The sequence below is a fragment of the Mauremys reevesii genome, linkage group 1 (genome assembly GCF_016161935.1).
Source record: "Mauremys reevesii isolate NIE-2019 linkage group 1, ASM1616193v1, whole genome shotgun sequence".
Classification (NCBI taxonomy): Eukaryota; Metazoa; Chordata; order Testudines; family Geoemydidae; genus Mauremys; species Mauremys reevesii.
The window spans coordinates 29641382-29662351 of NC_052623.1; the positions used below are offsets into that span (position 1 = coordinate 29641382).

At 42.4% G+C, this 20970-nt stretch overlaps 2 protein-coding genes across 3 annotated transcripts in view; one reads left to right on the forward strand and one right to left on the reverse strand.

The window, feature by feature from the left end:
* Positions 1 to 20970, reverse strand: part of GRM5 (glutamate metabotropic receptor 5) — a 452493-nt gene that overhangs the window by 427334 nt on the left and 4189 nt on the right. The gene's annotated exons all lie outside the window — the stretch shown is intronic.
* TYR (tyrosinase) overlaps positions 1 to 20970 on the forward strand; it is a 71925-nt gene that overhangs the window by 43550 nt on the left and 7405 nt on the right. The window contains exon 4 of the mRNA XM_039502084.1: positions 14361 to 14542. Within this exon, the coding sequence (XP_039358018.1) occupies positions 14361 to 14542 (182 nt within the window). The remainder of the gene's footprint in view (positions 1 to 14360; positions 14543 to 20970) is intronic.

A 20970-nucleotide genomic window follows, 5' to 3' on the forward strand; every position in this document is an offset into this window, starting at 1 on the left:
GGGTGGAGGGGTTTCAGTGAGGACTGAACACAAATACAGGGAGATGGATATTGTTTTGGTGGAGAGTGTGTGTGTGTGTGTGCACGCATGAGAGAGAGAGCAGGGCCTCCCAGAGGATTCAGGGGGCCAAAGACCTGGCACTTCAGCGGAAGGTCCCGGAGTGGAAGGAGCCCCTGCCGAGGGTCTTCGGGGCACTTCAGCGGCGGGTCCCAGAGTGGAAGGACCCCCTGCCGCCGAATTGCCACCGAAGACCCGGAGCAGAAGAAGCTCCGGGGGCCTGGGCCCCACGAGAGTTTTCCGGGGCCCCCGGAGCACGTGAAGGACCCCGCTCCAGGGGCCCCAAAAAACTCTCATGGGGGCCCCTGCGGGGCCCAGGGCCTGGGATAAATTGCCCCACTTACTCCCCCCCTCTGGGCGGCCCTGAGAAAGTAGTCAAGAAACACCATAGAAGCAGAGAAGGCAGCAGAAAACCAAGGACAGCCAGATTAAACTCTTGAAGCATGACCTTGAGAAAAGCTCAAGGAAAATTTTGTCAATAAAGAGATCCTAACAGAGACATACCTGACTGATTCATCAACTTCTCCTAATAATGGAAACAACCACCAGGACCAAGGACAGTAGCTAACTGCTTGGGTCAAAAGGGGTAGCAATATTCCTGGGGAAATTCTTCTCCAAAAAGTTAAAAATTCTGCACACAATATTTTAAAATTCTGCAAAATTTGTCAAAATAACAGTACATAAATCACACCAGTTTCAATTATTTTTGTAATTTATTTCAAAATACCTATCGGCAAGTATGTCTGTAACAATACAGACACACAAAAATTCCCTCAGGAGTAGAGTATTAAAGAAACTCCTATGACAATCCAGTTCCTGTTTCTCTGCCCCTTCCCTCCTGCAGAGCCCAGCCAGGGGCCAGACACCTACCGTCCCTCCACTCTCACCCTTGCCCAGAACCCAGCCATGGGCTCCCCTAGCTCAGACATCTGCACCCTCCTCCTCAGACCCAGCCATGGGGGCCCCCAGCCCTGACCACCCCCCACCCCAACTCCACGCCTCAGAAACCCAGGGATCCAGGGGGAGAAACAGCCTGATGCTGGGTCCCAGGCTTGTGTGGAGTTTCCTGCCTGTCGCTGTCTCCTTCTCTCAGGGCACACTGGGAACCCTCTAGCTCCCTCCCCCACCCTCAGTCAGTGTTTTCTATGTGCAAACTGGGCTCTGCTGGGTCCAGCATCCCCTACTGGCAGCCAGCAGCACTGCAGCCCATTTCTGTGGGGGAAAGGAAATTCTGGGCAAAAAACCATTAAATTCTGCAAAATTCTGCATTGTGCAGTGGTGCAGAATTCCCTCGGGAGTATCAATTGTACCTTTTTTTCTGGGTGTCATTAGAGATCACACAGTTTCCCTTCACAACCCCAGCATGACCTTGCATCTGGTTATCAATCAGAATTCAATTATGATCATCTAGTGCCACCTCCTGCAAGATGCAGGCCAACTCACATGCCCCACCCCCCTGCCCCAACACATTCGAAAAAGCCAAAAAGGCCGGAGGAACCCCAGGAATGCCAAGAAAAAAACCCCTTCCCTGGCCCAAATTTCCCCAAAAAAGACCTGAGCCCCCAAATGGGGCATGGCAGCCAAACCCTCAGCATTGAAGTTGCTCTATACCCACCAATTTACAGGCAACAAATTCATACATAGACCCATACACTCATACTATCATACCATCCCTCCATAAGCTTATCTATCTCACATCTAGCTCCATCTTCTTATCACTGTTTCCTTTCTCCCGTTCCTCTTAGACTCTTCACTGTTCCTCCTAGATGGTTCCCCCCTAATTAAAAATTCTTTTTTGAATTTCCTGACTGACAGTCTGACTCTCCTGGTATCCTTATTAGCACTTTGAGCTGTGTCCACATCTTCTCTTCCCTGAAATAATTTTTCCTATATCCTATATTAAATTCTAATATCTTTCCTCTCTCTAATCTCTCATCCTCTAATCCTTCTCTCCTCTCCTCAAAAATCCTTCCTCCTTTCTCCTCCTTCCATCTTCCGGATCTTTCTTCTTCCTTCTCTTTCTAGTTCTCTTTTAGCTTCATTCATCCTTAAACATGGGACCCAAAACAAACACACACACACAAATGAGGTCTCTAGTCTCTATCTTATATCCCTAGACACTCCTTATCCCTCTACTAAATACCTCCTCGCCTAAGACAAACCAAGACCTGCATTAGCTTTCACATCACATTGCCACATCGCTACATCATCTTATCAACCAGAGGACTCTCACCTCCTCTCCTTCTCTCTCTAACTTCTCTTCCAACTCCCTTGGTCTTATAACTAAAGTTCTACTAAGCTAAACTAATAATCTTGTTCCCTATCCTAACAATTCTCACTATCACTTCTCACTCAGTTTCCTGTTACTCCAATCCTCATAGGAGAATATCCTCCCTGATCCTCTTCGAAACAATATTCCCCCCAACTTGGTGTCATCCGCAACTTGGTGTCATCCACCTACTCTATCCCCCCCTACTCTTGGTTCCCAAGGTCAGTCAAAAAATAGATTGAAAAAAAATTGAGAAAAAACTCCACTGGAGGACCCCTCCTGAACCCCCCCCCTCCCTACAGTTCCCCTCAATACTCCCCCCTAACTCCTTCTCCCCTTTCACCTTCCTTTTTTCCATCTCTCCCTTCTTTTTTTTTTCCACTTATTTAATTCTTCATGCGGTACTATATCAAACGCCAAACGCCAGATATATATCCAGATATCCATTTCCCCTCTTGTAAAAAAAAAAAACTCTCTCATCTCAAAGAAGGAGATTGTTGGTTGGTTTATTTCTACCTTCGTAAAATCAATGCTGTATCATCCCATCTGCCTGCCATGCCATGCCCCATTCCCTCTCTTCTTTTTTTTTTTTTTGACTTGACACTTACATACTACAGATGTTAGACTAAGGCCTATAATAATTCGGTTTTTTTTTTTTTCCTTGAATATAGGAACTACATTAGCTAATCTCCAGTCAGTTAATATGTACATAACACTTTTCTTTTATGTAAAGCTAGTTGAACTAAGCCATAGTGGACTGGGAGTCAGCAGACCTGAGTTCTATTCCCAGTTCAGTCACTGGGTGACTTGGGCAAGTCACTTCATCTCGCTGTGCCTCTGTTTCCCCTCCCACCCTTTGCCTGTTTAGATTTTGAGCTCTTTAGGCAGGAGCTATCTCTTGCCATGTGTCTCTACAGTTGGGGCACTATTGTGATACAAATAACAATACACTAATTGCCAATATGAAAATACATTAAGGCTGTGATTTCCAAATATGCCTAAAGGAGTTAGACACCAGTGATTTTTGGTACCTAAATCCCTTAGCCCCCCTCTAAAAGAATATTAGAAAAATGTGTCCTAGATGTCCTAGGCCGTGAAACAGTGTCAGGATATTTCCCTATTCTCAAAGCCCACACGCAAATTAATTACATTTTTCACAATGCTTCCATGTTGGCAGCTGCCTGTCAGATTTTCTGTCTCTCCCACCCTTGCATACATTACAAAACCCATGCTGAGCAGTGTGCCAGGGCAAGCATGCACAATGCACATCTAGCAGGCTGCTCTGCAGCATGGAAATGTGTTGGAAAGCGGGGAGGCAGCAATGCACATCTCTAGCACTTCCCAAGTGAATAACAAAATTGCTTTATTAGCAGCTATTGCTGTGCTGAAAGCCACCATGTGACAGACAGGACATCACAGGAACCAAAGTGAGCAGAGTGGGTGGGCCAGAGGAGGGCTTGGTCAGGGGCTTTCAAAGTTCCTGGAGGCTGGTACAAGGCTGTATGACAGCAATTTTTGGAAAATATGGTTTTCATCTTAAAACTACAGTAGCTAAAGGAAAAATCTACACTCCACTTGCTCTGAGGTGTTGATTAAGCACATCTAAAGCAGAGCAAGCCAGTCCATCTTCATTATCAGAATCACTTCAGTCATGTTTAAGGTTTCCCTCCCTCTCCTGTGGGTCTCACAATGTAACTGCACCTCTCTGTGTCTGTTTCTGAGGCTGAGAACTCTTTGGGAAGCGATGGTCTCCTTTTGGTTTTTCATACAGTGCTGAGCGCACTATCAATGCTGAACCAAATGGGGTTGTGGCTTTTATGGTACAGCTCTGACTTGGGGGCTGGCTGTGCTGTCCCAGAGGAGCTGAGAGAGGGCATCGTGCCTCAGGATCTCTCACAAAATGCTCCAGTACGCTAGGGTCTGTGTTTGAAAGGTGAATCATATGCCTAGGTAGTGATTTTTGGAACCATTACATCTACTGAGATAAGGTACTTCTATGGCCTCCATTATCACAGTATCTGAGCAACTGACAATCCTTAATGTATTTATCCTCACAACACCCCTGGGAGGTAGGGCAGAGCTAGTAGCATCTTTTCACAAATGGGGAACCAAAGCACAAAGAAATTTAGCAACTTGCCCATGGTCACGCAGAGCAGGGAGTTGCACCCAGACCTCCCAAGTCACAGACTAGCACCCTAACCCCTTGGCTAAAGGCAGGGTAAGGTCCTCTGGCCTGTATTATGCAGGAGGTCAGACTAGCCCTTCTGGCCTTAACAATCTGTCAACTGGTGAGCACTTCCTCAAGTGAGTATGGTCAATGTAAGCAAAGGTCCCATAATATTCCCACCCAAGTGTGTCCATATCCCAATCCACCTGAGGCAGTTATAGAATGGATTACTGCCCGGGCTACATATTATGCAAACAGTTAGTGATTTTTTAAAAAAAGTTTACTTTGCCCTGAGAGAAATCTCATTGTGAGAGAAGAGCGCTCTCTCCACAGTACAATTGATCCAGATAAACTCTGATACAGACAATGAATGTGACCCTGAATTTCCTTCCCACTGCACCTTTGCAGTCATAGTTGCCATAATTGATCATACTGTAAAAATCACAGGAAAACATGGTATTTTTCTCACCCACATGCAGGCAGCATCTATTCATCAAAAAGAAATGATCTATGTGCTTACAGGCCCTTGTGCACCTTAATAACGACAAGCTCAGAAGAGATAGATTACAGAGCACAGAAGTACGATCCATATAGGCAATCCAGCAACCTCCATGGCCATCCATTTTAATCTACTTGGACACTATGTTGTTATCTTTTTCTTCAGGGGAAGCTAGTTACTAAACTTTGGAGCAGCTGGCATTTGTACCATCTCTTATTTCAAGTGATTTCCCATTCCCTTCTCTCTATCCCCCCTAGATGCAAAATGTGGCTTTGGTGAACCAAATAGAAATAAGACCTTTTGGAGGATGATTCTTAAGTTAAAAATTTATTCATGCAATACAGCATTGCATTTATAAATCCTTATTCCTCCTCCTCTGGAAAGCCGGGGATGTCATAGTCCCCCTTATATGTAGTTTATCTTTTACACACAATAGAAGGGCACAATTCTGATCTTACTGGGTATGTCTACACAGCAAAGAAAAACCTGTGACTGTCCCATTCCAACTGACTCAGGCTTGTGGGGCACAGATTTGAGGGCTGTTTCAATGCTGTGTGGACTTCTGGGCTCGGGTTGGAGCCTGAGCTCTGGGCCCCTCCATCCCTCCCTACACTGTCCTAAAACCCAGGATCCAGCCCTAACCCAGAAGTCTACACAGCAATAAAACAGCCCCTCAACCCAAGCCAGCTAGCATAGGCCAGTCACAGGTGTCTAGTTGCTGTGTAGACATACCCAGTGACACTGGTGTGAATTAGGAACAACTACCTAAGCAAACAGGGTGACAACATTTTGAAAATGAGAAGAGAAAGAGGCCCACAGTTGTATCTACATCAAGGAACAGAATATCCTCCTACACTTCTGTGGAGATACTGCTGACTTGGACTCATTTAATAAACAGACTGCCTTGAATAGGAAAAGTGCTTGAGTTTAGTTCAAACCTAGCTAATGTGTTCTCTAAGCCGGACAAACTCAACCTTTTCCTAATACAGGTGCAGGGTAATCTTTAGCTTGAATGTAACGAATTAAGTAGTAGGTTCCTGCTAGATGGCCCTGATGTAGCTTAGAATAGTATTCTATTCCATATAGAGTCTTATAGGATACACAACACTGCAGTGTCTGAGAGCCTTCCAGTAGTGCATTAAGTGACACCTGTCATGTAGGGTTCATTCTCTCATCCTTCAGTTAAAATCCATTTTCAGGTGTTATACTGCTGCATCAAATGCTGTGCCGAGCACATACGACATTTATGGTTTAATTCTGTTCAGCCAGTTTTCAGTCTAAGGGCTGGTCTTCACTACGGGGAGATCGACACTGCTGCAATCAATGCAGCAAGGGTCGATTTACAAGGTATAGTGAAGACCCACTAAATCGATGACAAAGCGCTCTCCAGTCAACCCCAGTACTACACCTCTCCAAGAAGAGTAAGTCAACTGGAGAATGTCTCCTGTCGATACTGCACAGTGAAGACACCCAGGTAAGTCAACCTAAGCTACGTCAACTCCAGCTACATTATTCACATAGCCTAACTTAGGTCGACTTACCCAGGTAGTGAAGACAAGCCCTAAGATTTCTATGGTATGGGTCCACGAACCACAGGTGGAATTTCCAGAGGGGTTCGCACCTCAATTCAAAAATTTTTAGGGTCCACAAATGAAAAAAAGGTTGAAAATTACTGATCTAGTCTCACCTCCTGCATAACACAAGCCATAGGACTTCCCTGAATGATTTCCTGCTTCAAGTCCAATAACTGTGCTTTAAATACAACATGTCTTTTAGAAAAGCACCTAGCTGTGATTTTAAAATGTCCAGTAACAGAGAATCCACCATAGCAGAGGACTTGCAATGTAAATAACTCCTCCAGTTATTCTACATCACTTGTTCCAGGTTTTAAGATTCTCTCCTTGTACACAATATGTTCTTGTGCCCAACATGTTCTAGGAGAGCACATTATTTAATGCCATAATGGAATTACATGCAGCAAGGCAGTTTATGCTATCCTTTATCTTTCTAACTGGCAGCAAATGTGACTATTTTTATCATACGCTTATTCATTTTCTTGAATCACTGCTTCATTAACCATAATCTGTGCTGCATATATTATTCATGGAACAATACATATCCAGCATTTTTTTTGGTGGCTTTTTTTTTTTAAATCACCATCAAATGACTCGTCTTCCTCCTCCCCCTTCCCCGAAACCCCTAAACCAACCTTCTTAAAATTAATTTTCCACTAAAGCTCATTTCAGTTAATTTTCTATAATCTGGTATGTACTGGACAGTGCTACAAGGAAAAGATTCAAATCCATCTGATATGTAATCACAGGAAAAATTTATATTCCTGCTTTTTATGGATGGGTTTAATTTTCTTTGTATGAGAAAGGTCTGCCCCTTACAATTCACCGTATAAAAGCTCTTTGCAAAAGCAAAGTACATTTCAACAGAACACAATCATGCATGAAAATTCAAACAATTGAAGTGTCAACCTAGTGGGAGTCTTCATTACCTTTCATCTTGGGGAATCATTTACCATCCCTTTTCACCTGGTGATGCAGAGGCACCTGGATGTTAAGTGACCTTGCTGAAATTCACAGAGCAGGTCTGTGGCAAAGTTCAGAATAGGATCTTAGAAATGTAAAGCTAGAAGGGACCTTGAGAGGTCATCAAGTCCAGCCCACTGCACTGAGGCCGGACCAAATAAACTTGGACCATCCCTGACAAGTGTTTGTCCAACATGTTCTTAACACCTCCAGTGATGGGGATTTCATAACCTCTCTAGGAAGCCTATGCCAGAACTTATTTACCCTTATAATTAGAAAGTTTTTCCTAATATTATTAAAATGGTACTAAATGTCTGTTTATGAATTCAGTTATTTTGCTACAGTAATAACACATTGCACATATATAGTAATGTCATCGGAGAACCTTAAATCATTTTAATGAGGCATGGTGAGGTGATTTCCTCAAGATCATGCAGCAAGTCATTAGCATAGTCAGGAAACAGAAGTCCGGTCTCCTGACTCTCAGTTCCCTGCTCCCAGTTCTACCTACTAGCTCACGTTGTCTCTGGTTACACTATATAAGAGACCAGATTCTGTCAAAGGCAAAATGCAAGTGTGGTGTATTGATTTGGTGGGAGAGCTCTCCTTGGGGCAGGGACCACCTTTTTGTTCTGTGCCTAACACAATGGAGTCCATGACTAGGGCTCCTAGGTGCTACCATAATACAAATAATATTCAAAAGCATAAGCATTGGTTGGCCAGTTGTTGTGCCTTTGAAAATCTCCCTTTTAGTTTGTGAAACTGCATATTGGTTAGAGCCAGGTTTTCCAGTGACTCGCAATTTAAGTTCTGAACTCAAGACACCTTACAAAGGCTGGATGTTCAGAACCAAGGAGCTCAGAAACCCATAAGGCATCCTAGGCTAAGCATTCAAAAACTGAGGCACCCATAAGTTGAGAGCCACAGCATCACCCACCTTCAAAAATTCTGGTTTTAGTTCCTACTTCTGTCTAAAGATACTGCTATGGTTTCCAGTACCATACGTATATTAGCACCTCACAACACCCTTATGAGACAGAGAAGTACTATTATCCCATTTCACATATGGAGAACTGAGACAGAGACTAAGTGATGTACCAAGGTCTCCCAAGCCCTAGTCTAGTGTTCTAACCACAGAACCATCCATCCTGTATGGTTTTGCACATTTATTTAATAGTCACTGAACCTTTTTATGTTGCAAACTGTTTTCTGGACGTTTAAGCTGATCCGAGAGTTTCTATTCCAACTTCCTTTTTTTGTTTAAATAGAAGTTAAAGTTTGACAAAACTGAACAATTATTTCAAATCTGATTGCCTCAGCTGAGTATTATTATTCTGACAAGAGAGTTCTTCTAGACAGGGCTGATGAAATTAGCTAAAGATGAGAGCCATGAATGAAGAAAGTAATCAAGATTAATACCTTCATTTTGGGGGGTTGACAAGGTGGATGCACACAGCAACTCTTTCATCTATTAAATCGTTTGGTCCTAAAAAAGAACTGAGGTTCTGGTCCTCGTTCCGCCTGGTTGGGAGAGAGCTTTAATTTGACAACATAAGCAGAATGTTTCTGAATTAGAGTCAGCCATTTTTCTCTGATGACAAAAGGTGCAACTTGCATGCAGAATCCTTGTGCAGCTTACAGACATGTTAGTGCCGAGTTCAGTTGTTGGGGTAGTCTGGAGAAACCCTTTCCCTGAACTGATGAAGATTAAATTACCTATGGTTGAAATACACATCCCCAACTAATGGCCAGGGCATGGAGCATTCTCCACAGCCCCTCACCAGTCACTGTAGCTGGATTGAAGTGTGACACTCAGCTCTGTTTTGCACCTTCCTGGTAGTTCCAACCCCTGAATCCACCTAAGCATAGATTCTTCAATCCCGCCCTTAGCTTGTCCCCAAAGTTTGCCTCTGCAACAGCAGTTTCTAAGCCAGCATGGAGCCCTCCTCTCCCATATGTAGTGGGTGGACAGGCTATCCCTTGTATCTGATCACTCCCTTCCCCATTCAAGGTTATTCCTGAGCGGTCCATGAGCATGCTGCTAATGTGTGAATTTCCCCTTGTGTGGTTAGATTATTGCAGTGTAGGCACCTGGAGATCAGGACAGGGATTTCAGACACAAAACCTAACATATTGAATATATGTAGGGACAAAATTAGAAATGCCAAGGCACAAAACGAGATCAAACTAGCTAGAGACAAAGGGTAACAAGAAAACATTCTACAAATACATTAGAAGAGGAAGACCAATGACAGGATAAGCACATTACTCAAGTGGGGGTGGGGAATAACAACAGAAAATGTGGAAATGGCAAAGGTGCTTAATGACTTTTGCTTTGCTTTTCACCAAGAAGGTTGGTAGTGATTGGATGTCTAACATAGTGAATGCCAGTGAAAATGAGGTAGGATCGGAAGAGGCTAAAGTAGAAAAAGAACAAGTTAAAATTACTTGGACAAATTAGATGTCTTCCAGTCACCAGGGCCTGATGAAATGCATCCTAGAATACTCAAGGAGCTGACTGAGAAGATCTCTGAGCCATTAGTGATTATCTTCGAAAAGTCATGGCAAATATAGTGTCCATCTATAAAAAGTGAAATAAGGACAATCCAGGGAATTACAGACCAGTCAGCTTAACTTCTGTATCCAGAAAGATAATGGAGCAAATAATTAAGCAATCAATTAATTTGCAAACATCTATAAGATAATAAGGTGATAAGTAACAGTCAGCATGGATTTGTCAAAAACAAATCATGTCAAACCAACGTTAGCTTTCTTTCACACGGTAACAAGCCTTGTGGATGGGGAGAAGCGGTAGATGTGGTATATCTTGATTTTAATAAAGCTGTTGATACTGTCCTGCATGACCGTCTCATAAATAAACTAGGGAATGCAACCCAGATGGAGCTACTATAAGGTGGGTGCAGAAGTGGTTAGAAAACCATTCCCAGAGACCAGTTATCAGTGGTTCACAGTCATGCTTGAAGGGCATAATGAGTGGGGTCCCACAGGGATCAGTTCTGGGTCCGGTTCATCCATGATTTAGATAATGGCATAGAGAGTACACTTATAAATTTTGCAGATGATACCAAGCTGGGAGGGTTTGCAAGTGCTTTGGAAGATAGGATTAAAATTCAAAATGATCTGGACAAACTAGAGAACTAGGATAAAATGCAAAGTACTCCATTTAGGAAGGAACAATCAGTTGCACACATACAAAATGGGAAATGACTGCCTAGGAAGGAGTACTGTGGAAAGGGATCTGGGGTTCATAGTGCACCACAAGCTAAATATGAGTTTATAGTGTAACTCTGTTGCAAAAAAAAAAAAAAAAAGAATATCCTTCTTGGCTGTATTAGCAGGAGTGTTGTAAGACATGAGAAGTAATTATTCCGCTGTACTCTACGCTGATTAGGCCTCAACTGGAGTATTGTGTCCAGTTCTGGCCACCACATTTCAGGAAGGATGTGGACAAATTGGAAAGAGTCCAGAGAAGAGCAACAAAAATGATTAAAGATCTAGAAAACATGGCCTATGAGGAAGATTGAAATTTGGTTTGTTTAGTCTGGAAAAGAGAAGACAGAGGGAACATGATAACAGTTTTCAAGTATGTAAAAGATTGTTACAAGGAGGAGGAAGAAAAATAGTTTTTCTTAACCTCTAAGGATAGGACAAGAAGCTTAAATTGCAGCAAGGGAGATTTAGGTTGGACATTAGGAAAAAACTTTCTAACTGTCAGGGTGGTTAAGCACTGGAATAAATTGCCTAGGGAGGTTGTGGAATCTCCATCATTGCAGATTTTTAAAAGCAGGTTAGACAAACACCTGTCAGGAATGGTCTAGATAATTAGTCCTGCCACAAGTGCAGGAGACTGGACTAGATGACCTCTCGAGGTCCCTTCCAGTTCTATGATTCTATGAAATTAACAGCTGGGTAGCATAGAGAGAATCAAACTCTGCCAAAAGGCCCAAGCCATGGTTCTGTACCTTACTGACCTACCTCAAAAGACTGCATGACCTCCTCCTTGGCACCCTAAGGCTTTGGTGTGAACAGGAGGGATTGGAGCCACAGAACATCTTCTCCCCGTACCACTCAGCACCTTGTGAATTTCTGAGCAGAAACCTGCATCAGATTTTAGCAGAATTAACTTGCAGGTTCCCATGCTGAGGTTTGCGGGGTGGGTTGGGGAGCTAGTGTGTACCTTAGTGCCACATTTCCTAGTTTTCAGAGGTTTAAGTTTGTCTTACATTAACTCTTACTTTCCTGGTTTCTAGAAGATAAAGCATAGGTACACTCACTGTTCTGGAAGGGTACAAGGCACTGCTGGTTGACCTTAATTCTGCATTGACAAAGTTTTAAACAGGGAATTTCTCCCCTTTTTTTTATTTTGAGGAAGTGGTGGGAATGAAGTGGTCATGACTGGGGATCATCTTTTAGGGGGCAGAGAGATGCTTCCAGGAAACACCCACTGTCACTCAGCTATGACCTCTGTCCTCCTCCTGGCTCATCCATGCCCCCAGTAGGACTGTAGGGCTACAGGGTGGAAGGCAGGTGGTAACTGATGGACGGAAGCAAGGAAAATGGAGGAGAGTCCCATACCAGCAAGGGAGCTAATATAGGGTACAAGCTTCAATGGCATAGGAGGATTGGAGAGGTGTAAAGTGACCCATTCTTAAGACAAATCAGAATAGCCCATGGAAATGAATGCCGCCTGACAATAGTTCTAAGTGTGAACTAACCCATTCATCTCAATGGGTTTTCTTCCTCCCTGCCCCTCCCCCCATACTGTCAACCCAACCCCTGTTAAATATGAATTATCAAGACAATCTCTCTATGCATGTGGATTTAATAAAATAAGCTCCTTAATGGGGGCTGGAGGGGCTATATTTTAGGCATCTCTTGACCAAATGACTCCAAATTTGTACCAAGTAGTATACCCATTCTGAGAATCTCACTATGCACAATGATTCTAGAGTATTTTAAAAATTAAAAGATGCTCCTGTTACGAGGGTGGGGGGGTCTGTATTCTTGGGAACCCCTTGGTCAAATTATCCCAAATTTGCATCACAAACTGTATACTAGCCTCTGTTGTGGCATACGAGTTTTCAAGGCTATCAGTTATGCTTGTGGATTTTAGAGCATTCTGACTATTGAAATCAGCTCCTTATTGAGGGAGAGAGGGATGGGGGTTATCTGAGGACACCGTTGACCAAATGACCACAGCTCATACCACTACTCCTAATATGTCACAGCAATATTATGGTGGAATGATAGTATCACCACAGTTGAAATGAAAATCTGGTGCCACCTTAACAGGAGGTGAGACAGGTGGCCAAACATTCTGCCCTTTGGGTTAGAGTATCATTTGTAAAAGTTTATTGTAGCTTTTCCACTGCTTAATTTTATATAGCAATTTGTGGGGTAAAAAATATCACTGGAAGTTTCCTATGACTGTTTTTAAAAGGACCATGGCCCATGTGACTACATGTTTCTAGTGTCTGACATTTCCTTCACAACCCTTTCCCCAAGAACTCTATGTGTGATCCCTTGGTTTGTGTAGCTGAGATGAGTAATGGTGTCTGTGTTTATTCTGTGATAAACTTAAGTTACTGCTCTGTGTCTGTATCCTGGCACTGTATCAGCCAATGTCAACCTCATCCCAGTCCTTAGACTAGAACTTTTCCTGATGCTCAGCAACCCCTTTTGGTCATGCTGACATTGATGAGAGTCACAGCTACTTACTTTTCTTCAGTCAGTCCGACTGTCCAGGAAATGGATGAGGACCCTGCCACATGATTTCATTACCCTAATGCTGCTGCTTACCACAAACTTTTGTCCTCCCTCTATTTAATGTCATTTTCCTAGATGATACTTCTTAAGTAAAATCTGAGCATGCATGTGAATATCAGAGCGCTTTGAAATATCAGCTCATAAGCCAGAAACTTTGTTCCCTGAGCATAATCTCCAGAAGGAGCTCCGACAGAACTGAGCAATAAATATGCACAACACATTCTCAGAAAGCTACCAGGACTCCAACTCACATTACAGTGATGCTGTTCAGGTTCAGTGTCCACAGCATGTTACCTTGAGCTTTAAGAACCATGACATTTTGATATCACCTGATTTTGAGGGGGAAGGGGCTGTATGTCAAACCATCTTGTTCAAACCACCTCCAATTTGGACCACTAACACTGCCCCAAGCCATCATGACGCCCAGCAGTTTTCAAGACAATCTAAGTAAACATGTGGATTTTAGACCACTTGGAGAAATCAGTTGTTCAAGAGTAAGCTAGTCTCAACCTTAACTATAATGCTACCACTCTGCTATAATAAATGAATGCTTAGACTGATTACAATGTGAATGCAATGCAGATAATGTGCCTAGATTCTAAAGAGCACACGTATTAAGTATGAAATCAAAGGGGCAGTAATATACTTAATTCAGTCCCATAGTTAACATTCTGGTTATGTGAATTAGTAGTAATTAACTATCAGAAAGCACAACCACAGTGTAATTACACTATAATTGCTGCATAAATTACAGTCACTGAATTATAAAACATAACCAGTATCTGCACAGCATTGCAGATACCAAGCTTGAGCCTTCATTGGCTTGCACTTTGTGCAACTTACAGCTGTGCTAACTCAGAACCTGGTAGGCGTAAATTGCTACCATGCTGATTTGATAGCATTTTACACATACCCTCAAATTCACTTTGGGCAGGTATAAATCACTCCTCAGGGATCAAGGTAGCGAATCAGGCCCACTGAGTTTCTCTGTTGTTGCAAAAAGGAGCATTGTTGTTATTAATCCACATTCTCTTTCTTCTACAGTATTTTTGAACAATGGCTTAGAAGACACAGACCTCTGCGAGAAGTTTACCCAGCAGCCAATGCACCCATTGGACACAATCGTGAATATTACATGGTCCCATTTATTCCTCTCTACAGAAATGGGGAATTTTTTACCCCATCAAGGGAGCTAGGATATGATTATGAATATCTAGCAGACCCAGGTAATGTTTAGTGATAAGCAAATTCTGAATTTGCCACCTTTATATAGCATATATCTGTAAAGAGACTAAGTTCAAAAGGTGCCTTCTTAATCAGATTTATTCGGTGAGAGTATTTGCAGTCATATCTGATTGATTTAATGACCAAAGGAAGTTTGTCGTCTGTCAGTACTGCACAGCCAACACAAGCAGCTATGGGAGACTGTAATTATCAACAGAATTATTTAAAAAATTCCAAAGGCAGGGCCATATTTTGCTTTCAATTATACCAGTGCAAACCCAATGAGTACAGCAGGACTAAGTCAGGTTTCACTGAGGGCCTAATACAAAGGCCACAGGCCTGGTGTAAATTAGCACTACTCCATAAATCAATGCTGATTTACACAAGCCAAGGATCTGGCCCCATGTAACTGCATAACTGAGGGCAGAATCTATCCTGCAGATTCTTTATTAGTAGTGATAATTGCAAGAAACACAGAACCCGGCTGGAGTTTCAGATCCCAGGCTCAGGTTTCAGGACCGGCAGCTGGAAAACCGCCTTTTATACTTGGAAACTTAATAAATCTGTTATCTTAATTATCAAGGATTAACGTCACCCCAGAAAACAGCCAATAAATTATTTAAGTCCTCAAAATAAAGCTTAAGTAGGATTTAAGTGATTCATGAGCTCTGTACAGGCTCTTTGCACAGTGATGAATTTCACCATGAGATATGCAGTGTCATTTTTACAGAATGCAACTAAAGGGCTGCATGAGGGTCTTTATTATTACTTAAAATAGATTAAATGTGAATTGTTTAGAAATTGTATTGATATGTAGGATGGGGCCATTTAGCAGTGTAGGCTTCAATAAGATCTGCATGCACTAAGATAAAGGACAAATTTTGTTCAAGACCTAACCTTTCCCCAGAGCTGAGGAGCATTCAGATCTTGGACTTAAGTTCGGCGATTATCAAGATAGGCCACTGGGATGATTAGACCAATGTTGAGGGGCATTTGGATCAGGGATTCAAACCTGGGACACAAGGTACAGCTAGAAGATCAAGACTTTTATAAAGTAAAGAAATGAATGAGATCAAGGAACTATGCAACCTTTTGTGAATGTGTCTGTTCAGTTGCAAACGCAATCGGCAGCCAAGAGTCCAGTAATCATACATCAAAGGCAGCAGAGACATTTTAGCAAGACTAACATTTGCCCGAATAGCCTTTTTCACTCTGTCTGAACAATACTACAGTACTTTCAGGCAGCTCTGGCCCTCGGAAAGATTTTGCTTCCTAATGACAGGGTCTGACTTCTGCATGCTTAGTAAACTGCTCCAAAATAGTGTTCAGCCTGCTCATTCAATTCTTTTGTTAAACACAGTCTAGCAGCTTGTGATTCATTGCTATCCCGAAAGCTTATTTTTATGGCTGATTATTTCAAGTATCGTTGTCCTAGCTAATCCGATGCCCATTTTAGAACTACAGCATAAGCAGGAATCAGTATTTCTCCTATGATTTTTTTTAAAACCATTCTTGAGTTTTTATTTTATTTAAAAGTGATACATTTGGGGCTTATTTTGTATTCTAGTTTCTGCATCTTTAGGGTTCATGTTTTCAAGCTTTTCTCTTGAACTAGAACCTTTCATTTATTTTTAAATCAAAACTGTGATTTTCACATCAATCACTTAATTCCAGGAACTGGGGCTTTAAGAAAAAGTGCCAAGTAGTGGGAAAGTTCAAAACACTGCAGAATACATTAGAATTGCAGAAGTATACAGGAAATCAGACACAGGAGGAATCTGGTATAAAAAAAGAACTAAAAGTGATTACGTGCAATATTAGAGAGACAAGGTGGGTGAGGTAATATCTTTTATTGGTCCAACTTCTGTTGGTGAGAGACCTCTTTTTCAAGAGCTCTGTGTGGCTAGAATGCTTGTCTCTTTCACCAACAGAAGTTGGTCCAATAAAAGATATTACCACCACAGTGACCTTGTCTCTCTAATATCCTGGGACTGACACAGCTACAACTACACCGCAGACAAAATCAAGTCTGTCCTTTCTAGCTGCTTTGCAGGAGGGGTGGTTAAGATGGTTCTTTATTTCTGCTGAAAGATCAGCAGTAAGGGTGACATTCATCCCTGTGAAGAGAACCTGCACAAGGTCTATGTGCCACTCAAGTCCCTCTTCAGTCCCATTTGCAGGGCCGGAGCCTAAGTTGTCATTCTTTATTAGAAAGAAATAACTGGTTCAAAATTAAAAATGGGCCAGAGCGACAACATTCAGATTCTGGATATCCAAAGATTCAGGTGGGTTTGAGTGTTTGGAGCTGGGCTTTTCCCTAGTTAGAAGTGTCGGATTCACAGTAAGGATACAGCTACACTTTGAACTGGAGGTATAATTTCAAGCTTGAGGCGACATACCCATGCTAGCTCTGACTGAGCTCGCGTGCTAAAAATAGAAACAGAGCCACAGTGGCACAAGTGACAGGAGATGCCAGCTGCCCAAGTACGTACCTAGTGACTTGGATGGAATTTTACTGAGGATGGCTAGGCCCTCCTGCCGCAGCAACACTTCTATTTTTAGCAAACTAGCTCAATCAGAGCTAGTGCAGGTATGTCTATTTGAATCTCCAACTTGAAGAGTAGACATAGCCTCAGAGAGACAAGTGCTGGCTTCTTGTTTGAGCTCATATACTACAAGACACCAAAATGCTGCAACGTGATCAAGAAGGACTAGAAAAGATGACTCTGTGATCAAAGGCAAGGAGCTATGGTTGATTTGCCTGGTAGGTACAGTGAAAAGATACAATGCCAAAAAAAATTAGCAGTGATGATTTTCTCATAGATCATGGTCTGAGAAGAGATAGAAGCTTATGCAGAACCTTGCTGATGAGTAGGAGGATGGGTAATGGGACAGGAGTAAGGAGAATGAGGAATGGTCAAATAAAAGTTTTATTTCAAAGCAGATGGAGGAAAGGAGTGATGTGACAATAGCAGAGATTCAGTCGAGATGTTGAAATGAAGTGACTAATTGTGATTATAGATAGAACATGAGCAGGGAGGTAGGAGACATATAAAGATGGAAAGAAACCCAGTGAGAAAGGGTCAGTCAAGGACAGGAATTATATTGCTCCACTTCTGCTGAGCAGTAGCAGATGTCTGGAGTCTTGCAGGCTAGCTTCCCAGTGGAGAAGAAATCAGTAAGGTGGAGTCTGCATATATTCAGAGTGTCTTATTTAGAGACATGCTTGCTGGAACAGAGGTGGTCACAAAGTAATCCCTTCTTTCATGAATTACAGTGAAAATATGCATAGCCCAGTCCCAGGAACCAACTCTGCCCCAAGAATTAACTCAGGCTGAGGCAAGGAGCCCACTATCCCACTCACCTTGCATAAGAAAATTAACGCCACCACACAGCTTATCTTCCCAAGACTGAACATTTGCTTGCATGCCAATAAAAGACTTGGAAGACTGTAACAGCACCACCTGGTGCTGCCTGCCATAATATGTATTATTATAGTACAAACAGGATGCTGAGTACTAGTGTTTGAAGCCCAGGCCAAGTTATTTCCAGAAATAATTCCTTAAAGCTAACTCCTGAATCCATTTTTAGACACATGCTAAACTTTCACCCAACAGCTCCCCTTAATCTCAATGGGAGATATTTGGTGACCTCACTAGGTATTGATGGCCGAGTCACACTTTCGAGGAGTCAGGCAGATACTTAAATATAAACCTAGGAGCCTAAATACAAGTTTCCATATTTGAAATACTTAACTAAGGTGTTTGATGCTGTAACTTCAACAGATACAGGTGAAGAGAAGTGCAGGTGATGCTGGGCTGCAGGCAGAGTAAAAAGTAAAGGCAGTGTGATTAAAATGGTGTACGGATACTGTCTGGAGTGGCTCACAGCTGCCCTACCTCAGGGCAGACTGCCACAAACAGGGCAGACACCCAAAACTGGTGGTGTGGGCGATAATTAGATTTCACCAAGCCAGTAACAAATGTGAACTCCTGGATCATTATAAGAGTCTTACCACAGACTCACAGACAGTCCCCATAGACTCTCCAGTCTATCTTGCCACCCACGCAAACCTGACTTAGTGATAAATGGTCGCTCACACCAAAAATCGCACCACATTCAGGTTGCTTCTAGTTCCAAGAGACCAGTCACTTACCCCAGATCACTTGGTACCTTAGATCTTACAACAAAGACAACACCTGTAGCCAATGTTGTAATAAACTATCTAAAAAAGTTTATTAACTAGGAAAAGGGAATAAGTTATTTACAGGTTAAAGCAAGCAAACATATACACACAAATGAGCTACCATCTAAATCATAAGAACATAAGAACGGCCGTACTGGGTCAGAGCAAAGGTCCATCTAGCCCAGTATCTGTCTACCGACAGTGGCCAATGCCAGGTGCCCCAGAGGGAGTGAACCTAACAGGCAATGATCAAGTGATCTCTCTCCTGCCATCCATCTCCATCCTCTGACAAACAGAGGCTAGGGACACCATTCTTACCCATCCTGGCTAATAGCCATTTATGGACTTAGCCACCATGAATTTATCCAGTTCCCTTTTCAACATTGTTATAGTCCTAGCCTTCACAACATCCTCAGGTAAGGAGTTCCACAAGTTGACTGTGTGCTGCGTGAAATCCTAAGAGTGACAGAGTTGTAGTGATTTGTCAATTCAAAAATCTCTTTCAGGGAGGACTCAGGAGGCAGCTCCTGGTGATCTCTGGCTTAAGTTTAGAGTCTCTGGCCCTGTCAGAGTTTAAACAGCCAAAAAGATGAAAATCTTTCCTGTGATTTTATTTTATTTCGTTCATTCAGCTTCCAAGTCCACAGGATGTGCTTCCTTAAATGTAGTATTTCCCAGGTGCAATAGGGCCATTAACCAATCCTTTGTGATTCCCGTGCCTGGGTTCAGACAAAACATTTTCAAAGTTATAAAGCAAAACTTACATGTTTTCTTGTGGCATGGAATACAGACATTACAAGTCAGATTAACACATGCAGAAATTTACAAGCATTCCACAGAGTCTAAACCCTAAATACATTCCTATAAGACTAATGCCTATTCTGAGCAAAACTAACACAGAGGAGAACTGGTCTGGTCTCCTGCTATGAGTTTGTTAGCTCTTGGCAAGAGCTGGCATCTGGCCTACCAGCATCACAGATGCTTAATAGGCCTGCAGTGTAGCTTTGCAGTTTGGTGGATATTGGGTGTGCTCCTGAAGGCCTAGTCTCAGGTGTTCTCAGAGAGACAAGACTGACGACAACCATGACTTTGGAGAAGTCCATCTCCAGAATCGAACTTTGTCATCTCCACTCAAACGTATCCTGTGGTGGCAAATTGACCAGCAGCATAGTAGCACACAGACAGACCCATGCCAACTTCAAGAGACCTTGATGACTCTTTCCATCTTTGAGGTATTCAGCAGCATACACTATGGCTAGAATAGAAAAGGGCTCCGTTTGGAACTGGAGAGCTGACAATAAAATGGCAACAGCTAGGTGAGATAAAATGCAGATGCCTGGATGATAGGATGTAATTAAAATCAACAGTGCATGTTAAATGTTCTCTTGGGATGCAGTTTAAATCCCTAAACTGCATGACTGAAAAAAGAATTAGACTATCAAGTTAGAAAAGAAAAGAAAATATGAGACAGTGTTTCAATCATGGGAATTTCCTCAGGCTCTGGAAAGTGAAAAATAAGGTTAATTGGAAAAGGAGGAGGAAACCAATGTTAAAAAATGAGCCTTAGAGAGGAGGGAATAGGAGTGGAAAGTTTGGATATTAGCTAAAGTTGTTTATTTGATAACAGGAAATATGGATTTTAAAAAGTCAACTTCTCTCCTTACTTGCATGTCCTTTTGTAGCAGGCAACTATCATTTGGGAAGCCAGGAACAAATTAAGAAAAGATATAACTGGAGAACACTGGATATTGTACAGCTGTGGCCAGCCTTCTTTCTTGGAATAAAGATGAGCAAGCTGTTAAAGAGCAGCTTTGTCAATATAATTGTTAACTTTGGGTAAATCAGAAGAAAATATGCTATATTGTGCTATAGATACATCAGGGAACATTTGATTGATATCACTTAAAGATACAAAAGTAACCCATTTTTGTCAGTAACCATTTTATAAGTGTGTCGTCAGTGGTAGGTGTGTGTGTTGGAACCTACTGCAATGTGATTTTGCAGTGAGAGGTAGAAGGCCCAGCCTTTAAAAACGATCATAAAATTTTTCACCAGCCTACACACACAGGAACTGATTCTCAGCTGTTACCAAGCAGAGTGAGAGAAGGCCTGCCAGGGACCCAGTCACGGCTCCCTGATCTGCCCAGTTTTGACGCAAGTTAGAACTTCAAGGGAGCCACTCTAATTTCCACAATGGACGATCAAGCACCATGATGCTCTACCCTCTCAGCAATGCCCTGCCCC